Source organism: Culex quinquefasciatus, chromosome 3 (genome assembly GCF_015732765.1).
Source record: "Culex quinquefasciatus strain JHB chromosome 3, VPISU_Cqui_1.0_pri_paternal, whole genome shotgun sequence".
Taxonomy (NCBI): Eukaryota; Metazoa; Arthropoda; class Insecta; order Diptera; family Culicidae; genus Culex; species Culex quinquefasciatus.
The window spans coordinates 196,961,668-196,982,726 of record NC_051863.1 but is presented as its reverse complement, the minus strand read 5'-3'; the positions used below and the strand labels follow the sequence as shown (position 1 = coordinate 196,982,726).

Sequence of the window (21,059 nt, the reverse complement as noted above, 5' to 3'; positions counted from 1 at the left end):
TTTTTAAAGGGCCTTCATGTTGCCCAGTTTGCCCCAGTTTCACATATCCACCAATCTCACCACTCGCATCACACCCCTCGTTTGACACCTCTCCGAGAAACGTCATCCGTAAATTTTGTGTTGACGTTTCTTCGGCGAACGAAAAAAAAACAACAAAAATTCCAACGCAAACTGTCATCGCATCGCACTTTTGTTTTCCACGGCGGTGGGTTGCGCGCATGTGTGCGTGTGGTGGCGGTGGCCGTGCCCCTCGCCAACACGCACACACACGCACACACCCCGACCGACCGCGGAACAACGGGAATGCTGCACGGTGGGAAAAATTACGTAAATTTGTTTTATGCTTGAAAATTTTAAAAGTGATTTAAACATAAAATTTTTTAAAGTCATTTTTTCAATTTTTCGTTAGAAATTATGACCATTCACAAAATTCCAACTGTCATCCGTGACTCAAACAAACCTCAAAAAAAGAAACACACATAAACAAACCCGAGTGACAGAGAGAGCGAACAACACACAGAGTGGGAGCGTTCCTTTGCACAATCCGGTTCAGTTTCCATTCATCGTTGGTGGTGTGTGAAAGTGCTCTGGATTTCGCTGTTCGTGCGTACGGTGTAAATTCGCGGCGTTTCCGACGACTCTCTTTGTGTTGTGATCTTCCGGTTCCCGTTGGCGCTCCTCGGTCGTCTGTGTGGTCACATCCGGCGGTCCGGAACCAGTTCCGTGTCTCGGACGTCGCGATCGGGTTTCCCAAGTCTCGACGACGGTTGTGTCTGTCTTGTTGGTGGTGGTAGATTCTCCGTGTTCCGACACGCAGACGTTTGTACGGTCGTCGTCGGTATTGGTGCGAGTCCGTGGAGGAAGTGGCCAGTGTTGAGTTGTTTCAAGAAATTCCGTTCCACGGTTCCGCGATCTTCGTTTTGTGAATTTTGCTTGTCGGGAGTGCGATTTGGATCGAAGGAACCTGTGCCGCGAGTGAGCGATCAAGTTGCGATCGTCAACAATGTTGAGCAAGTGTAGCTTCCAAGAAGTGGCCTACTGAGATTTATGAAAAAAGGGGGTGATCCCAATTAAAAAGTAGTGACCAAGATCTAGATTCCAAGTGACAACAATAATTGGCCTGCTGTGTGACCAACGAAGAGCGAAAATAGTGTTTGTGTCCCAATTGTGCATGATCTGATTCAAGGATCGCGATCAATAGAGAGGTTGACAGTGAAGGAATTCGGTTCCCGTGTTCAGCGGTGTAGTGTTGATCCTCCCGTGTCTCTTCTGGCCATCGCACACAACCAGCCCAGACGACCAGACATCGACGGCGACGACGACGAACGGAGCGGAACTACAATCTCAAAATGGCGGACTCTTATTATCAGGTACGATCGCGACGACCGCGGCCGTGTGTGTTGCGCGCTCCGTGTAGTCGACTCTGTAGTCATCAACGCAACGCAACGCACGTACACACACGGCCAACTTTGATGCGAAACAGTAGTCGGAAGCCAACTATTGCAAAAACAACAACAAAACCACAAAAAAAAAATCGCAAATAATAACACCTATGAGAGATCTTCCCCTCACTCATCTCTCGTTGATCGTTGGGTCTCGAAACCGGACCGGGGGCGCACGAAGAAGTGAGTGGGTGAGACAAGGTGGGCGCGCGCGATCGTTGATCTTCAAAAAAGAACGCAGAACATATTTTTCGCACGACTTGACTAGTCGCGCTGAAAGGAATGGAACGAAGTTGGCGAGAAGATCGTCGGAAGGTTGAAGGTCTCGGCGGCAACCGTTGCTGCACCTTGTGAGATGGTCAGATAGAAAAAAAGTAGGCGAAGGTGACGGAGATTTTTTCGAGGGTGAGATGAGAACTTTTTGAGGAGAATTTGAGAGGTTTCGCAATTGTAGGTAATTTTTTACTGATTTCTTGCAATTCCGTCGTGGAACTAATTACTTTTTCTGACATTCTCAAACGACGAAAAAGCCGACTTTTCTTTACCAAAAATAACAGAATCGAATAGAAACACTTTTCAAAACAAATGCTGAAAAGTTCTACTTTTCAGCACTGTTATGGATGCTGAAAAGTTGAACTTTTCAGTACTTGTTTTGAAAAATAACACTTTTCAACATTGTTTTGGTTTAAAATATGGGTTCACTAAATGCATTGACATTTGACTTATAGTTCCATTTAAAGGGTGTTTTTCGGTACACTCAACCCCCGGTGGTTGGTCACTTTTTCGTTTGACACTTTTTTAGCCCGTTGGTTGGTCAAAGTCAAACTAAAAAGTGACGAACTGTCAATTTTTACACGGCGCTCACGCACACTATCAAAACAAACGTTTGATAGTGTGTGTGAACTCCGTGTAAAAGGGGTGTCAAACTAAAAAGTGACCCCGTTCGTTTGACAACAGTTGGTGTCAAACCATCGGGGTTTGAGTGTATTGCAAAAATTGTTGTAAACTTAATTTTTCAGCACTCGTCGATTTATCCATCTTGGTGAACCTTGTTGGGTAAATAATTTGGATAAAATGTTGGATTTTAATGCACAACTCGTGCTGAAAAAATCTTTTTTTGCAGCTTGTTGCAGAAACTATACTATTAGGCATACAAAAATGTTATAAGAAATTGTCTTTTCAACCAAGATTGCATAGAATTGAATATCGAAATAAAAAAATAGTAAGCTTGATAAAAAACACATATTTTTGCTGGAATTCCAAGATATTTTGATTTTTTTAAAGGATCATAACTGTAATTATGTTTAAAGCATTTTTTTGATAAACAATAAAATTAGGAAGTTATTTTTACTATCCATTTTTTCTTTGCATTAAGGGAATACATGCAAGCAAAAAAATAAAAAAAAAAACAAATGTTACACTTCCACTAAAAGATTATTACTAGTCGCTCCTTAAAGATTCATGAAGATACTTTGTGATTCAAGTGAGTAACAGAAGATTCAATCTTCTGGAATTTTGAAATGTCGCATTGCGCAAAATGAGTTGTTTAAATTTCTAAGCGCTTTTCTCGAAATACCGAATTGATTTCTGATTTTGGATGAATCAAAATGGCTGAAATTTTGGGTGAAGACTTTTAAGACATGTTCCGTGTGCATGGCGAAGCCCGATTTAATTTTTTTTTAAATTCAAAAATCAAAATCTGTATGAAAAAAACAAAAAAATCTCTTTTAAAATGCTTTTTTTAAATCGGCCTTCATTTTTGAACAAAGTTTTGAGCCGATTTGTTGAGATATCACGGCAATAATATAACCAAATATCTTCAAATTTTATTTTGTTAATATATGAAAATTGTCCAATATATTTGAAGTCTGTGATTCTGTATTTTTTAAATGAGCCTCGAAATAGTCATATCTTGTCATACGTCGCCTTTTGACGTTCTGAGAAAAACGTGTTTTAATGTTTGACCTTGACTAAACAAAAACGAGAGCACCCAATGCAAACAATAACAAACACGTTTTATTTGGTTGACCATCCTGTGCATTGCCCCGAAATTGGTTAAATTTGGTTGCTGGAGTCCCGAGTTATCATTTAAAATGTTTACGGTAGTCGAGCTCATACTTGTGTCAAACGCGTTCTGGCCTGAACTCCCTTTGGCCAATTGTCGCACTTACATCAATTTTCAAGCTATGTCAAGATAGCACGACAGGATTGAAACTTCTTTCATATGAAAAGTGACAGAAAAGCACGGTGTTTTTCTGTTTTTTTACGGAATATCTCAGGATTGAATTCGAATTTTGGGGATCTGTGAAGGTCAAAAGGTGAGGCATTGTGAGCTGCACAAAATGGCGTTCTTAACTCAATTTGGCCCAAAATGCACGTGCGACAAGTTAGCACGACGGCGACGATTTTGTTGTTCAAGTTTTCTTCTGACTTAAAATATTGATTAATTCCTTGTTTAAAGAATTTTTTCAGCATTTTTTTTTAGGGCCGTTGCAAATATTTTTTGAAGTTTATGTCCCTCGACTCTGACCAAAGTCGAGTGGGGAGGGGGGGGGGAGAACTTAGGTTTCCCTTTTTCGGCCAGGGCTGCGAAGTCGGGTCATATTTCAAGCGCCTCCGACTCCGGCTCCGGCTTTCAACAAATTGTTGACTCCGGCTCCGACTCTGACTCCGACACAGATTATATTTAAAATATAACAAAACGCATTTTCAGCACAACAATTTTCTGAGTAAATTTGAATTTTGTTGCTTGAAAAATTTTAACATTTTATTTAACTACTTTAAATTTACATTAATTTTTTCAAGTTAATAAGCAAGCTACTCAAATTTTCAGTTGTTTTTTTTTAGCAAGTTTTCATTTACTGAAAATTTCAGTAGGGCAGATTGCGTTAAATTTAACTGAATTCAGTAATGAGAAATTGGTGTGCAGTAACTATCAAAGATACCCTGGGTTTGAAATAAACAATTCATGACTCGTATATGCAAAGTTGCATATGCGAGAGATAAGAGCGCCGGTTTAACCGTATTTAAAAATTAGTCGCAACTTATTTTCGATATTTTTTGTCAGCTTGAAATGTTTTCAGCACGACACTTTGATTTGTTTTTATTTACATACAAAACGAGCATGTTGCGTTCCAAGTAGAAGATTGATATAATAGTTGATAATGTTAGTCAACGCAGTGCACGCAATTCAATTAATAAATTAAAAATATAAAAAATTTGAAATCGCCTAAATTATAACAAATATTGAACAATAAATAAGTTCGTAAATTATATTAAATTTTTTGACAACTCCGACTCCAGCTCCGACTTCGGGTCTATCAGAAATTTACGACTCCGACTCCAGCTCATACAATTTAGCTGACTCCGACTCCAGCTATTAGAGTTTTGACGACTCCGACTCCGACTCCGATTCGAGGTCCCCAAAAAGACCCGACTCCACCGACTCCGGCTCCGACTCCGACTCCACAGCCCTGCTTTCGGCCGCCGATTAACCCTTCCCCAATGTGTTTTTTTTTTCTCTCTAAGTTGTCGTCACGGTCATTTGGTACGGACAAGTGACCCGATCCCGGTTTACACACCTGAGTGTTGTGTAGAAATGGCCATCACTCTAGAAGGGAGTAGCCCCCTCTTCCCCCACCGACATTTCCCGGATCGTTTTGCTTCGCATGAGAAGTTTTATTGCAGACGGGGTTAAACTTGGAACTTCTTAAAGGTAGCTTCAATGCATTTAAACTCGATACTAACAGTTTCGAAACAAGAGTTAATCAGATATACTTCACGATTAGATAACTGCTTCGCCGACTTCCTAGCGTTTTCTCGCAGGAAGTAAATCAACACACGTTTGATTTACCTTTTCCCTTCGGCACGGATTAAATCGAAACCACAAATGCATCTTTGATGAGATAAAGAGTGAAGAACGAACATCTCTTCATCTAGGGGTAATTGCGTTCGCCAACTTTATTTATTTTTTCCTTTTTTGCTTAATGAATAAACATAGCCCCTTCAAGCTCACGCGCTCGAATCTCTCATCGCACACGAATCCGCAACTTGCACTTCTGTGTGAGCTGATCCATTCACGCAGAACATGAAGATCTCTCTCTGAAGAGGAAATGAAAGTGCGCGAGAGCCCTTCTTCAGTTGATTTGAAGCTTACCTCATCATCACCGGCAGCCGCCGGAGGCATGTTGTTGTTGTTGTTGTTGTTGTTGTGGTTGTCATGCGACGACCAAGAAGGTGGTGTGCGCGGGTGTTTACATAAATTGATACACGGTACAGGAATCGCTGTTGCAACATTGTTGTAGCGTCCCTTTGGAAGTATGATTGAGGTAGTGCGTCCAGATTTGAAAGTTGATTAGAAATAACTCTATTCCAGAGTTTAATTCCACGGCTCACGCAACCGGTCATGAATACTAGAACTAGCATGTTAACAGTCCCACCTAATTACACAACAACACCCCATTGAGTGGCAGCCGTAATCGCCGGTTACGGCCACGTACAACCTGAAGGAAACGAAACGAGGGAACTCTGAAATAGATATCTCAATTGGACTACCCAGCTACTGTATATAACTGTTGTGTAGAACACAACTTCTTTCCATCCCGGCGTGACACATCTCAAATGTGTCATTATGGAGTTGGGATGAAATCCGGCCAACCGGTGCCGCAGCGGACACGTTAATTATCGCCACTTATCTGGGGTTGGCGTTGTGGTCAGAAAGTGGTGCGTCACAATCTGTCCTGTGCTGTCGTTTCGGATAATGACCAACGTATCGATTAGTCCGGCCGGACCAAACTTATCAAAAAGGACATCGATGACCCGTTTTTTTTCTTCAACGGTGGAAAAAGGGAGGGAAACTCTGCACTGCGCAACATTGGGTGATATCGGAGGGAGAGAGCTTAACGAGCTAATAAATGTTGGTTTGGTTGGTCTCTTTACGGGGGTACATCTTCATCGTCGGCGGTCACAACACCTACCGGATGATCCAACCGGACTCCGTGTGTCTGTGTGACACAATCGACGCTATTGTACTCGTGTCACGTACACGGCATCTTCAAAGGGCGGAGAGCTGCCGGTACAATTCCATTGAGAACGTGCACGGAAAATAGCTCTCTCTATTCAGCCGATGAAATGGTAGCTTTTGTGTAAAATTGAGTTATACCGACAGTTGTTTATTGATTTTATGATGACTATTTCGAGAGCACACAAAAGGTTCAAGGTTTTGTGAGGTGCACCTGTGGAAAGTGACTCAATATTGGATAAAAGCCCAAAAAAACAACCTTCTGAACAACATGTAACATCCCCTTCCTACGTTGTATCACGTATGACAAACGTCTTCTCGCAAAAACTGTATGTTTTCCTACTATTCACGACAATTAGGCGCCAACCTCGGCGGCACGCGACCACACTTAATTTCCCTAAACATCTCCGCTCGCCAACTCGACGAAAGGGTCCCTGCTGAAGATAGTAAGTTGGGAGATCACTATCCAAGTCACGATGTGCACGGCGACGACGTCGACAACTCAGAAATCGTTATTAATCGCTAGGGCTAAGGGAACCTAATCAATATGTTTCCGCGCGATGAAGTCATCGTTGGGTTGAGTAATTCAAACATTTTTGGAATCTCTTCCTTTTTCGCAAAGAGCGTCAACCCCAAACTCCAACTAACGATTTCGAAAGTGTACGCTTTCTTATCGCAAGCTAATCCTAGTGTCGCGCTTATCAGGCGACTTGTAACAAGATAAGACTTTTGCAGTAAAGAAGCGCAGAGTTGACTGCAATGTGATGGCATGATGTTTAACTTCAGAGCGAGCAGTCTTTAAAATTACAAGTCTGTGCTTTTAAAGATGACCTGAAAAATGACACTCTTCTTCGTCTATGCTACACAGTTAAAAACAGTGAGATAAGGACCAAAAAGGGAAATTTTTTAGCCAAAGTTTATTTTAATTTGTTTTACATTTCTTAAAAATTTTAATCAAATTGAAATCGAATAAAACTTTCTTTTGATAAAGCGCACAGTTTTCAAATTAGAGCCATTTGAGGGTTTAAATAAAAAATATACGTTTTTTCTTGAACAAAAAAAAAAATGCTCTACTCAATTTAAATTTAATTTGACTTTAAAAATGTATTTTGTTATTTTTTTAGAGTACATTTTTAATATTAAAAAAAACAGAAAAAAATAACACCGTAAAAAATCATACTTCTTTGTTTCTCATGCGGAAAATTTGTTCATAAGCTCGCTTCACAAGCTGAACAGGGGAAGGTAGGGCAAGAGGAACAATCGCTTGTACGGCAGTAATTTTTACAATTTTGATTATTTCCAGTATGAGGAATTGTTGCTAGCAATGCAATTAGCTGATTTTACTGCCACATAACCGCCAAAACGACGTAAACGCCACTGGGCATAAGATTGTATGAAGTTTTTTTTCAAAACCATTATTTTCTAATAATATTAGGAAAGTACAAAATAAGCCCTAAGCCTCATTTTAAGGCTCATTTTATCAAAATTCTATGTTTCCTAGATCAGTAGTGTCCCTACCAATGACTTGCAACTATTATAAAGTATGATTTAACTTTTGGTTATTTTTGTTGAGAGCTTTTGAAAAATCATGTTCAGGTGGGGCAAGTGTACCACATAGATTTTTAGTATGGAAACAATTACGAATTGCTGCAACAACATATTTCATTGTGAAATAACTACATAAAAGTAATTAAAAACTGATAAACAGTTGTTAAAAAAAATGTCCCTACAAAATATAGTGATATCATGAAAATTTACTATTTATCATCTAAGTAATAATTTTTGTTTTCGTAAAAACGATCAAATTTTTAGTAATTCGTCGTTCGTCTTGCCCCATTAGTTGAGTAGAACGCACGGAAAATCAAAAATTTTAAAATCATTTTTTTTACATTCAAAAACAGGATTTTTTTGAAAACTTGGTCTATTAAAGTCTCAGCCAAAACATGGAATAAGATGATTATAAAAAAATCCGACAGATTTTTTAGCTTGTTACACTTGCCCCACTTTCCCCTATTGTGCCCTGGGCTATTTTAGCCTCATATCCAAATGTGAGCAAATACTGGTTCACTTGGGAAGAATCGAAAAAAAAATATATGTATGTCAAATGATATTGAAAATAATGAAAATATTTGTTTAACATAAGTACGGTATAGGGCGTCCAATTTCCCGGGGTTACAAAGTTCCTGGGAAATGGAAAAAAATACAAGAAATTTCCTGGGAAATTTTAAATTTATCGAAAATTATTCTGATTCTGGTGTTGATCAATATGATACTATGCATAAAACAAATACTTCTTTCACAACTCTCTTTGAAAAATGTATGATATCATATCAATTTTCATCCAATTTGGTCACGGTAAAGAAAACGTTTGAATAATCTTAATTTGTATTTTGTATAGAATGGGTTGATATATTATTTTCAAATGATATAACAACAATTTTCTTTAAAAAAAAGTTAGTAGAATTATTTAAAATTGTTTATTTCCATTCCATAATGTAGAAATTTGTGTTGCCAATTAAAATTTCAATTAAGAATGCTTCAGATGTAAATATAATCTGAAATAAATCGTGATATGAAATTTACAGACGAGCTGATAGTTCAATATGAACAGTAGATTGAAAAACATATCAGGTTGGGTCATTATTTCATTCAAGTCTCTATTTTTTTTGTAAATTTTCAAAACATTGGTGCCTAAAAGTTGGGAAAATGTGCACTTTCGCTTAAATTTCGGGAATTCTCGTGATATTTTTTCGCGGGATTATTTTTGGTATTGGTAACTGATATAAATTTAAAATACCGTAAAACGAGGTGACTTTGGTAGGTTTCAGATTTTTCCGCAAAATGAAGAGTACAAATTAAATACGTACGCAATGGTTTGAAATCATACTGACCGTGGTAGAGGAGTGTTCAAAGTACCTCAAGAAGAACTTTTGATAAAATTTTGAAAGTTTTCAAAAGTTAGTTAACTACAATAAAGAAAAAGTTGACGAAAGACATTATTTCATACTTCAGAAAGTGTCATGATTTTCTCAATGAACATGATCTTGAATCGAAAAACGGAATGCATTTTCGCAAATGCACACAATTAAAAAAAAAAATTCCAAATTTATAGGCAATGTTAGTTTAACAAATTTTATGTAAAATGTGAAAACTTGTGATTCGTGCTTCGAAATCAGTTTAAAATGCAATATAAATCAATACTATTATAAATAAAACTAGTTTTAACGAATTTCAGGAAAAATTTCGACTATTTTACAATTTTACCTAAAATTTATTCGTATTTTGTTAAAAAGCGTATAAACTTAAATAACTAAAACTAAAAAACATTTTTTTTCTTAAAAACTATATTAGCAACCTTGGTGATGGTACATTTGACGTAAAAATGAAATTTGAACACTTTAAATCTGATTTTTAACAAGAAAAATTATAACTATCAATGTCACCCCGGAATTTGAACTAAGAATTTTTAACGTAACTATTTTTCTAAACACTATTGAAATTTTTTTTTTTTTTCAAAAATAGTGCATAGACTTTGTGGAGCCTACCCCACTACATGTTTTAAGAATAATAATCATGAGAAAAACCTCATCAATTGGAAAATATTTCAAAAATAATTTGAAATCCTATCAAAGGTTTACGGTACATACAAAATATCGCATCGTTTGAAACATTGAAAATTATGAAAATTTTAGAACCTATTACAAAATACGTAAAAATTTGTGAAAATTTCAGCATTTTACTCTAAATTCAATTCATGTTTGTTGGAGAAGGTGAAATGGATAATTTTGTAAAGTGCTGCATTTTTTCCAGAATTCTTCTCATCAATATCACAACTTTGTTGAAGATATCAATTGTTGAATATTTTCTAAAATTTATGTGTCAAAATGGAACAATATGTTTAATGCTAAGTTGTTGATTTGTTTACAGAAAAAATACTCACCCAAATTCAACTTATCAAAAAATACAGCTAAGAAATCACATTCTTGGGAAAATTGCCTGACTGAAATTTTAAAACATAATAATTATATAAAAATACATTTTATTTAATAAATATTTAAACGACATTGCAAAAAAGACGTAACCTTCATTGTAAACAAACATTTCTAGATTAAATTTTCAGAAGGTCCTATCTGCATAGGAAACCCATGAGAGATTGTCAAAGATCTTCCATCATTCGTTCAAAGATATAAATTTTGCGTCGCTTTCAATATTTTGACAAAATTCCTTCAACAAGTTGTTTAGAATAGTGCCCTACACATGCTGATTCCTTTTGGTAACGATCATCCCATTCCTTGTAAAGTTATGGAAATAGTCATTAATCAATGATTGCAAACTAGGACGTCAATGACTGTATCACAAAATTATATAAATTTTGAAGCACAATTGATTTAGATCAAAATTCCTTCACTGGCTTCAAGAAGGCAACAACCGGCACATGCTGATTATTTTTGGTGCTGAAATTCCTTAAATTGAATTTTATACAGAATATTTTATGGTGATGATCAAATGATTAACGGAAGTTTTTACAAGACGCTTATTTATTCCCAAAGAGAGTTCTATTGAACTGTCAACCAAGATTTTAAATTTTCAAAAAAGGTTTCTCAAAAAATGTACAACCGATTTAAAAGCCATTTAATCGTTAGGCTATACAAATTTTAAGAAAAAAGTTTGTCTTTGGCCTTGGTACAAGCAAAATTAAAAAAAAGACTTTATCGATTATAACAGTAGTGTTACTTTAAAAATTTGACAAAATTTCAATGATTTCATATATATATATTTTTTCCCTGAATTCCAAATTTTATTAAATCTTATTGAAGAGTTGAACCAGCCTTCCGGCAGAAAACCTCTTTAATAAAGAATTAAATAAAAAATCTTTTTCACGTTCACGTTTGTGGGAAAACATAAAACAAATAATTAGAGCTTCTAATAAAATGTACATGGGCAAAAGAGTAAAAGGAGTAATTAGAAACAATGAAAAGGGTACACAAAAAAAAACAATTCTCGTAATCGTGAATTAAGTTCACGAATGTGAGAACCACGAAGGAATTTATTCATGAGTATGGTGCATTTGTACTATAAACGTGAATAAATTCCTTCGTGGTCCTCGCATTCGTGAAATTAATTCACGATTTCGAGAGTTGATTTTTTTCCGTGTAGGAAAAGATATGAATTTGGCAGAAAGAGATTTGCTCTCTCACTCACTATCTTAGCACGTGGTGAATACAACTCGAATGAGTACAGGCTTTGCATAATGTTGAATGCAGGAAGAAAAGTTGTTTTTTAGCTTTGTTTTGAGAAAAAAGAAAATAAATAAAATCCATTTATGTTAGAACAACATTTTAAAAATATTTTAATTAGGTCAAATGTTCAACTCTGAACCGTCAATCACCAATTTTCACAGCATACATATTTCTTTCCGTGTCCAAATTACAAACGAGAACACCTATTTTGGGGAGGACGACGTGGCCAATTCAAAAAATGTGCGGGGGCGTTCCGCGCGACAGTCGCAATTAAAATAACTCAAACCGTGGACTACACAGAACCGAGCCGGAGAGAGTGGCGAATCCACCTCAGCAGCTGGTCAACATAAATAAGCGCGCCCGGGCCGGGACACCCGACGAGTTTGAGGTGAATAAATTTGTCCAGCAGGGAGCGCGCTTTGCCGAATGAGATGTGGGGGCGCGATCATCATTTTGGGCAGAAACTATTTGTCCAGTTTCTGGGCAAACTGAGGGTTTGCGTTTTTTATACGGGAGAAATGGTTCTACAAGAACGATGCGATTTTGATTTTTAAAATTTTAAATAATTTTAAATTTTTATTCAATCAAAATTTACTGATTTTTTTTATTTGGCCAAAATTTAAGTGTCAAAAAATCGTCACAACTCTGTTGTCCCAGGATGGTCCTGTCTGCCGAATCCAGTTTAACGCCCTCTCCGTCACCTCAACTCGTTAGCGAGCAAAAGGATTTGTTAGCCGTTAAGGCCACACGCGCGACGTACGCATTTTGGCTCGAAAAAAAAAAAACAAACTGTCAAGTTAATCCGCTTGCCGGATTTGTTTCCACGTTGGAAATGACTAGTGAGCTCAATTTTATATTTTTTTTTTTAAATTTAATTTTCTTTCAACTTTGCATGCTTCATTTATGTGTTATCGCATAACATGGCCTGATTTTGTGCCCGGAAAATGGTTCAAATCGCGGAGGGCACTTGTGGTGTTAACCCTCGACTGCCTAAGATTTTTTTCGATTTTTTTTGTTTCTTTTTTTATTTTTTTTTTTTTGCTTTAAAATAAAATCGTTAGGCTTTTATTTATCAATAAAAAAGCTTAAGTAGAGTTTTTGCGACGGGGTTTGGTTTGTCCAGGGTTAAGCTAAAAAAAAAGAAAAGAGAAGGAAAAATTGCAGCATCACGAAGTGGCACGCGACCACTTCACTTGGCGGCAGGAAGTGCAACCAACCAGTTCGACCTGTTGCACTGCCACGATGCTGCCTGCTGCCTGCTGCACTGGTGGTGGCCACTTAGCATATCTCTGGCTGGAAATCATTGCGGAAGTAACAATTCAAAAGGGCATGTGATTTTTTAAATTCAACATTGTATTCATAACAATTTTCTAATTTTGTAACATTTTTGCTTATTTTTTCAACATTTTCATAAAATTTCACAAATTAGTAGACCCTTTCGAAATGTTTCTAAAAATAAATTTCTATTGATACGTCGAATCCACTTCATCATCGCCGCTCTAGCAGTCTGTGTCTGGGGAGGGTGCGATTAGCTAGCCAAACATAAACACACTTAATAGTAAAGACAGACAGCACGGAATGGCCTCGGAAGCAAACATCAAAACGGATCCAAAACAAAAATATTTTCCAAATTAATTAGTCACTACAAGTTGAGGGGGACGCCACGGTCAAGCCAGCACACCTCCCCCGACAGCCAAAATGTAAACAATTATCTCACGTCGTTTGAGCTGAGCTGGGGAGCTGGGAAGTGTTTAATCTCATGTGTCTCATCACTTCGTGGGATGGTAGGACAGGCAAAACATAACCTTGTTTATAGTGGAGTGGACAAAGTATTAATCTCAAGTTGATGTTGAGAGATGATACAAGTTGAATAAGCTTCTAAAATTTAAGCATGAATGATTAATTTTTACAAGTTATTTGAGTTTTACTCCTTCAATCTATTTCATCTTATTATTATCTACAAAACTAACTCTTTTCCATGAAAAAACATAAAAAAAAACAGAAAGTTTAATGAACGTCCACTGGAAATAAGACAACAAAACAAATAGCCGACCTAAAAAAAAACAAAACCCCCAAAATAACGAGCACGTGACCGAATTTGTACCGATTTGTTGGCAAATATTTGCGGCGACGACTGAGTGCTGATGCTGGTTGGCGTGTGTAAATTACCACAAGTATTTGGAAAAAGTTTGTGCTTGAGGTTCACTTGTTGACCGTTTATCAATATTTGAGTTGGTTGAAAAGGTTAGGTCGAATTTGGCAGTTTGCTGGGCAAACTTCATTTACATAATTAAAGCGGATTTCCCTTTCTCAAAATATGGAACAAATTGATTCCACTTGATTTGTTGTAAATTTCCCAATATCTGTAAAAAAAAATCACTTCGATTGGAGACGGTGATTTAGGCGGATGGCAGACTGGATTTCGCCATATAATGTGACTATTTTAAAGGACGGTTTGCCTGTAGGAATTTATAATTGGATATAAAACCAACTCCACCTGAACTGATCCTCACAGCCATCCATTGCCCTTTTTCAGAGGACAAGGAAAAATCTCCACGACAAGTTTGTCAGAGGATTTAGCTGCTCAAGTAAGTCAACGCAGGGTGGCCACCTCGGGAAAAAAACCGGGAATTTATTCCAGCGGGAGAAAACCGGGAATTCGACTGAAAAACCGGGAAAATATTTTAAGTTTAGTTAAAATTCAACAAATTCCTCTTAAATGACTTCAACGTATACTTTTCTCAATTAGAATATTATTCTAGTTATTCTAAATGAATAATTCTGGAAAATAATGTTTGAATTTGTGTAACAGACTGAAGCTTCTAGGCTTTGATTGTTTTTTTTTCCTGTTGAGTATTCCTTGATATATTTCTTTGGCGAGGGGGAAGAAGTATCACTACCTACACCACTGGACCCGGTTTAAAAAACAATTGTATGATAAGCTGCAATTTTTCCGATCAAGTTCGCGGTTCAATAGAAAATTTACTCAGCGCTATGATTTTTGAAGTCTTTTTTTCATAAGTATTGAATTTCATAAGCACAATAAACAATTTATTTTTGTTTTATTATGTGTTTCAATATCAACTTGAGGGTGCACAGCAGCTAAGGAAGTTGTTGTCTTTTTATTCCAAAATTGTCAAACTTACGCATTTAAACCTTCAACAATTTTTTGTAGACAGTAACTTTAGGGAATAAATAACCGATAGTTCCCATAATTTCGAAGATACTAAAATTTGCGTACAATCGTGGTGCAAAAAGCTTAGCTTGATGTGCGCCGTTAAAAATAAGAATACAGTTTAGACTCGATTATCCAACGGCCTCGGAAAAAAATAAAAAAAATATAAATATTGAAATAAAAAGCCACAGTTTCAACATTTGCATCGAAATAGTAGTTTATGCAATAAGTTGCAAAAAGAGGATTTTTTCAGCACGAGTCGTACATTTATCCAACGAGGTTCACCGAGTTGGATAAATACGAAGAGTGCTGAAAAAATCAAGTTTTGCAACGAGTTCCATACAACATTTTTTGCAATTCCAAAAAACACACACTGAGTGAAATTTTATGTCAAATTTTCATGTATTTTGTCAATAAATCGTTTAAATCAAAAAAATGTAGAAAAGTGTTACTTTTCGAAACAAGTGCTGAAAAGTTCAACTTTTCAGCACCCATTTTTGAAAAGTGTTGCTATTCGATTCTGTTATTTTTGGTACAGAAAAGTAGGCTATTTCGTCATTCAAGAATGACAGGAAAAGTAAGTAGTTTCACGACGGAATTGCAAAAAAAGTGTTTTAAAATGCATTTTACACTAGTTTAGTTGTTTTGCAATCATTAGTTTTTAAATAATGTAAAATTTGACAAAAACAAAAATATTAGCGAAAAAATAATAAACATCGAAAATTTTCAAAAATTCAAATGATTTTTAAATCAACCCAAACAAGCTAAAAATGATTTTGAACGCAGGTGAATGAATCTAAAATTGACTTCAGTTGATTCCACTTAAATTTTCATTATAATTTTGAAGATTTTTGAAAAAAAAATTTTGCCCCCTGATTTTTCGGGCCAATTTTGAAGTGGGAAGACAAAAACTTTAAATAAAATTTGTACCAGCATAAACTTTTTTAAAATGCTTTAGAATTATGAAATCCAAGATGGCGGCCAAAACGGCTTAAATGAAATATTGAAAAAATGCATTATCAAATTTAATAGGCAATCAACCACTCAACAGTGACTAAAATTCAGTAGCTGAACTCGAATTTGAAGTTAAAAGTAAGAAAATAAAAAAATACGAATTGTTTTTTATTGTTCAAACCTTCGGATAATCGAGCTGGACTGTTTACAATTTTTACTGTAAAACATTTGGTGGAATTTCAAAAATCTGTTTTCACTAGTGTTTTATAAGATGATTTTTGGCTTTCTTAGTCAAACAAATTACTAAGGACAAATTGCTATGAAACTTTGTGCTTGTGTTTTTAAATCAGAATTGAGTATTTTTGTATAATTTCAAATTGTCGGAAATATTTGGTATTTAAGATATTTTTATATAGTTATTTGGGAATCTTTCAACAGTTAAATGCCTATCAAATTGTGTTCAAATTCAGAACATTGGAATTTTATCTTTTTTGCCTTTCTCACTGAGGTAAGGCTATAATCCTGCTCTAAAAATGAACTTTGTATAAAAACGTCGTAGACCCACCTTCATGTGTACATATCGACTCAGAATCGAAAACTGAACAAATGTCTGTGTGTATGTGTGTGTGTATGTGTGTGTGTATGTGTGTGTGTATGTGTGTGTGTATGTATGTATGTGACCAACAAACTAGCTCATGTTTCTCGGCACTGGCTGAACCGATTTAACCCAAACCTGTTGTATTCGACTTGGTTTAGGGTCCCATAGATCGAGTTTTATTCAGATTGAAGTTTCGATAAGTAGTTCAAAAGTTATGTATAAAAATGTGTTTTCACATATATCCGGATCTCACTTAAATGTATGTAAACTATGTCCGGGTCCATCAACCGACCCATCATTGGTTAGGTTATCAAAAGACCTTTCCAACGAGTTCAAAACATTGAAGATCTGGCAACCCTGTCTCGAGATACCCCCACTTAAGTGATATGTATGTACTTTTTGGAAGCCGGATCTCACTTAAATGTTTGTAAACTATGTCCAGGTCCATCATCCGACTCATCTTTGGTTAGATTATCAGAAGATCTTTCCAACGAGCCTAAAACATTGAAGATCTGGCAACCCTGTCTCGAGATATGTCCACTTAAGTGATGTACTTTTTGGATGCCGGATCTCACTTAAACGTATGTAAACTATGTCCGGATCCACCATCCAACCCATCGTTGGTTAGGTTATCAGAAGATCTTTTCAACGAGTCCAAAACATTGATGATCTGACAACCCTGTCTCGAGGTATTACCACTTTAGTGATATTTATTTACTTTTTTATTCCGGATCTTAAAAATAGATGAAATTTTTGTACAAATCCGTCATATCAGCCATTTTTTGTACTAAGTGAGGAAGGCTCCAACCACCTAAAGGTTGATTAAGTAACGTTTTTTAATTTATTTTAAAATTGTAATTTAAATTTTTAATAAAATTTGAAGATATTTTAAAATAACAATATTATTTTAGAGATGCATAATAGTCATTTCAGTACAGTCACTTCTTTTTTTATTCAAACATAAAAATTGAGTTTTTGTTGGGTTTATTTAGTTCCGTAAAAAAAAGATTAACTGAATTTTGACTGTTTCGGTTCTGTTGTTCAGAAAATCGCAGCACGGCCAATTGATTTTTTAAATTCTGTGTTACTCAGAAATTTAAAAACATCCAAACATTTTTTTTTTTCTTTTTTTTTTCAACAAATTTGGCATGGCTCATTAAAGTGTAATATGGTTGTATGGAAAAAAAAGTTGTTCAAATTTAGTGAGCACAGCACTTTTCCAGTTCCTGAAGCCAACTCAGAGAGGTTTTTTTTGGACATTTACATTTTTTTCTAGAAATCGTCTCATCAATACCTAAATCCTTGCCAAAGATACTAAATCGATCAGCAAAAAATGTTTTAAGTTACCGATTGTTTAAATATATGGCACATTTTCTCTGGAAGAATTGTTCTTCTTGAATTTACAAAAGCATTTTTAAAAGAAAACTGAAGATTATTTTCATGAATGTTGTTGTCTTTTGCAAACTTTTTCTACCCATTCTCATACCCAACATTGCAAATGCTATTTCTTGCTTTCCAGTAATAATTTATGTAATTTTTAAATTTACTACAACACGATTTTTTATTGTTTTTATGTTAAGAAAAATGGTGGAGCATGAAGATGAAAATCACAAGCATTATGGAAATTAAGGATTTGGACAAAAAACTGTTAAAAACGGCTTCTTACTTTTTGTACTCAATTTGAAAGCTTTCAATTTCTTGAGAAATAAAAATATTGAACCAAATGTATACGTTGTGTATGCGTTCAAAAAGTATTTTGATGCTAACGTCAGTCTATAAAAAAAAAACATTGTAATTTGATTTAAAACTATATGTAAAAGTTCCTTCAGGCCTCGGGAGAAAACCGGAAAAAACCGGGAAATTGAAAATCCAAAACGGGTGGCCACCCTGAGTCAACGTAATTCGAGCAGTTCTGGAAGTGATATCGACCTTCACAGCTGTCTTTAATGTATGTTTCAGCAAATATCAACGAAAATACCGTCCAAGTACAAAACAACCTTCAAAAAGTAAACAAAAAAAAAAATAAAAACGACATCTGGTCACCGTCATCGGGCTCCACTTTTCCTCGCTCTCCAGCAGTGTCTCCACCGGCCACTGCACTAATTCCGCAAAGAGTCCGCTAGGTTTATTGCTTAATTGCACTGGATCTGGAGGCGGCTGGTGTTGGTCGTCCGGACTGGCCGTCGTTTGCAGAGTGTTAATCTAGTTCCCCCTTTTGCGCGAGTTTGTCGAAATTTAACGCGCTCGACGTGAAACATCTCTCTCGCTGTCGATTTCGCGTGTGATTTTTTTTTTTTTTGAGGAAAATTTCAAGTCAGAACGAGGTTGTAAAATTTGATTCGACACGCAGCTCCGACATACGGTGGGGACAATTTGTCTCTTTCAACGAGAGCTGTTTGAGCGACATCTCGGTTACAAATTGGGAACCGTTGAAAACCAACTTGAGACCGGCGGGGGCTTCCCCAAGTAGAGGGATATACTGCTGCTGCTGGTCAGTTTGCGGTCGAACCGGATCGATAATTAGCGGAAAAATAACATTGAGATTAGATCTCGCTGACCGGCAGGGTGCCCCCACGGGGCTTGTACTGCTAAGCTACTGACGGTACTAACCGCGGGTCGACCGGCTGTGGTTGCTTGCTCAATTGTCCCGATTAGAATCGGAACGTGGTTTGTTGGTTTGCGTTCGGGGTTAAGATCAAAGATTGGCTAATTAGTGGTGTACGTCTTGTTATGTCGTCTAATGTAATTTTTGAATAATTCAGATTTTCAGATTGCACAAAAAATCCTGCTTGAACTCGATCCATCAATCTTGTTTTGCCTTTTAAGCCCTTACAATATCATTGCTGATTGGAAGGCACGAAGTTAATACTTGGTGTCGCAAATTTAAGCATGAGCATCATCATGTGTTTTGTTGTAGCACATGTATAAGCTGGTAAAGAGGATTTAGATCAAAAAGATCTTCCCATAGCGTTGCAGCTTGGAAGGCACGTCGACGGAAATAGTTCAGCGCATTTAGGTACTTTGAAACAAAATTGTTCTATTTTAAAATTGTACACTAGAGGAAATTCCCATACGTTTGGTAGGTTGAGGAATCGGTCATATTTCCATCCAATTTGCCAATTTCGACAATTTAAAAAACTAACTTGTCGAGGCTTACGAGAGACGTCTGCCTGCCCACAAAAAAAAAACATTCAACAATTTTGTCCCAAAATTTTCGAATCGAATTTTTTTTTACTGTGCCGCCTTCAACTTACAACCACATTAAGTTCGATTTTAAGAAAAAAGAAATCATAAATTTTTCTAATTCAAAATGTGCCTATTTCTGAAAATATTTTTTTAGGTTAGAAAATTTCCTAACAATAACAATCGTGAAAAAAATCCGATTTTGGATGTCAAGAAATGAACCATTCGTGAAATTTTTTGATCAATTCGAAAGAAAATATTTTTAAAAATTTAAAATTCGGACCACCATTTGAAAAGGGTCAAACATTGAAAATAACACTTTTTCCAATATTAATCTTAATTAAATAAAATCCTGTTTTGGGTTGAAATGTTAGTCTTGATTTAAAAAAAGAAGCCGGGCGTAATATTAAATGTTTGGCCCTTTTGAAATGTTAGTCTTGATTAAAAAAAATGGAAATATTGTTTTCGAAAAGATCGGGAAATTTCACGAATGTTTCATATTTTAATATTGCATATCGAACCATTAGTCACTGAGATATCGACGTTAGAAAATGGTGGGTTGTTTGTGTGAGACAGCAACTAAGGGTCGTATCAACAAAGTTCAAAAAAGCAAAATATAGAGAATTTTCTCAGTTCTTCAAAAAAATTTTTTTTTTTCAAAAGTGGCAAACATGTGCACTAATTTAAAAAATGAAAAACTGTGACAATTTTAAAAAAGTTACCTAAAATGGCTTTAACTTGAAAATGGTGCACTTTATCAAAATTTCACTTAAGTACTTTTGATTGCAAATTTGAGTTTATATCGAAAAATGAAGTTGAAAAATGTTTGCGGCCAATATTTCGATTTTTTTGAAAAAATCAGTATTGATTAAAAAAAATCATAACTGGGTCAAAGATTTTTTTGCAAAACCTTACTGAATTTCTTAAAAGTTGGCAAATCAAGTTTTAACGACAAAAAATTAAATAAAAAATCACTAACGTTTTTTTTACCGTGCATTTTTTTTTTCAGTGTAATCCGTATCCATACCTACAACTTTGCCGAAGACACCAAATCGACCAAAAAAAATCCTTCAAAATATACAGATTTTTGAATTAATTTTCATACATCATTTTTGTATGGACAGCTGCCAAAATTGTATGGAAAATTATAAGGACAAACTAATGATGCAAATGGCATCAAAAAAGTTTAGTCGGATTAAAAAATACAAAAAAAAAAATCGAAAGACCGAAATCTGAGAGAACTGCTCATAGGCAAAACATAATGATAGGATGTGGTAGAATAAGCCAAAAACTACCAAACACAAACATTAACTAAACAAGATAAATGCAAATTAAAATACTAAAAATAAAACAATAAAAACAAAACGAGGGAAGTACAGTTTTTCGTAGAAATCACGGGAAAAATAAAAAAATCTAGAAAAAAATGGGCAGTAGAGGGGTTTTTTTT

At 35.8% G+C, this 21,059-nt stretch overlaps 1 protein-coding gene across 1 annotated transcript in view; it reads left to right on the top strand.

The window, feature by feature from the left end:
* Positions 1-533: 533 nt before the first annotated feature.
* Positions 534-21,059, top strand: part of LOC6031149 (serine/threonine-protein kinase N) — a 167,960-nt gene continuing 147,434 nt past the window's right edge. The window contains exon 1 of the mRNA XM_038261754.1: positions 534-1,370. Within this exon, the coding sequence (XP_038117682.1) occupies positions 1,350-1,370 (21 nt within the window). The 5' untranslated portion in view covers positions 534-1,349. The remainder of the gene's footprint in view (positions 1,371-21,059) is intronic.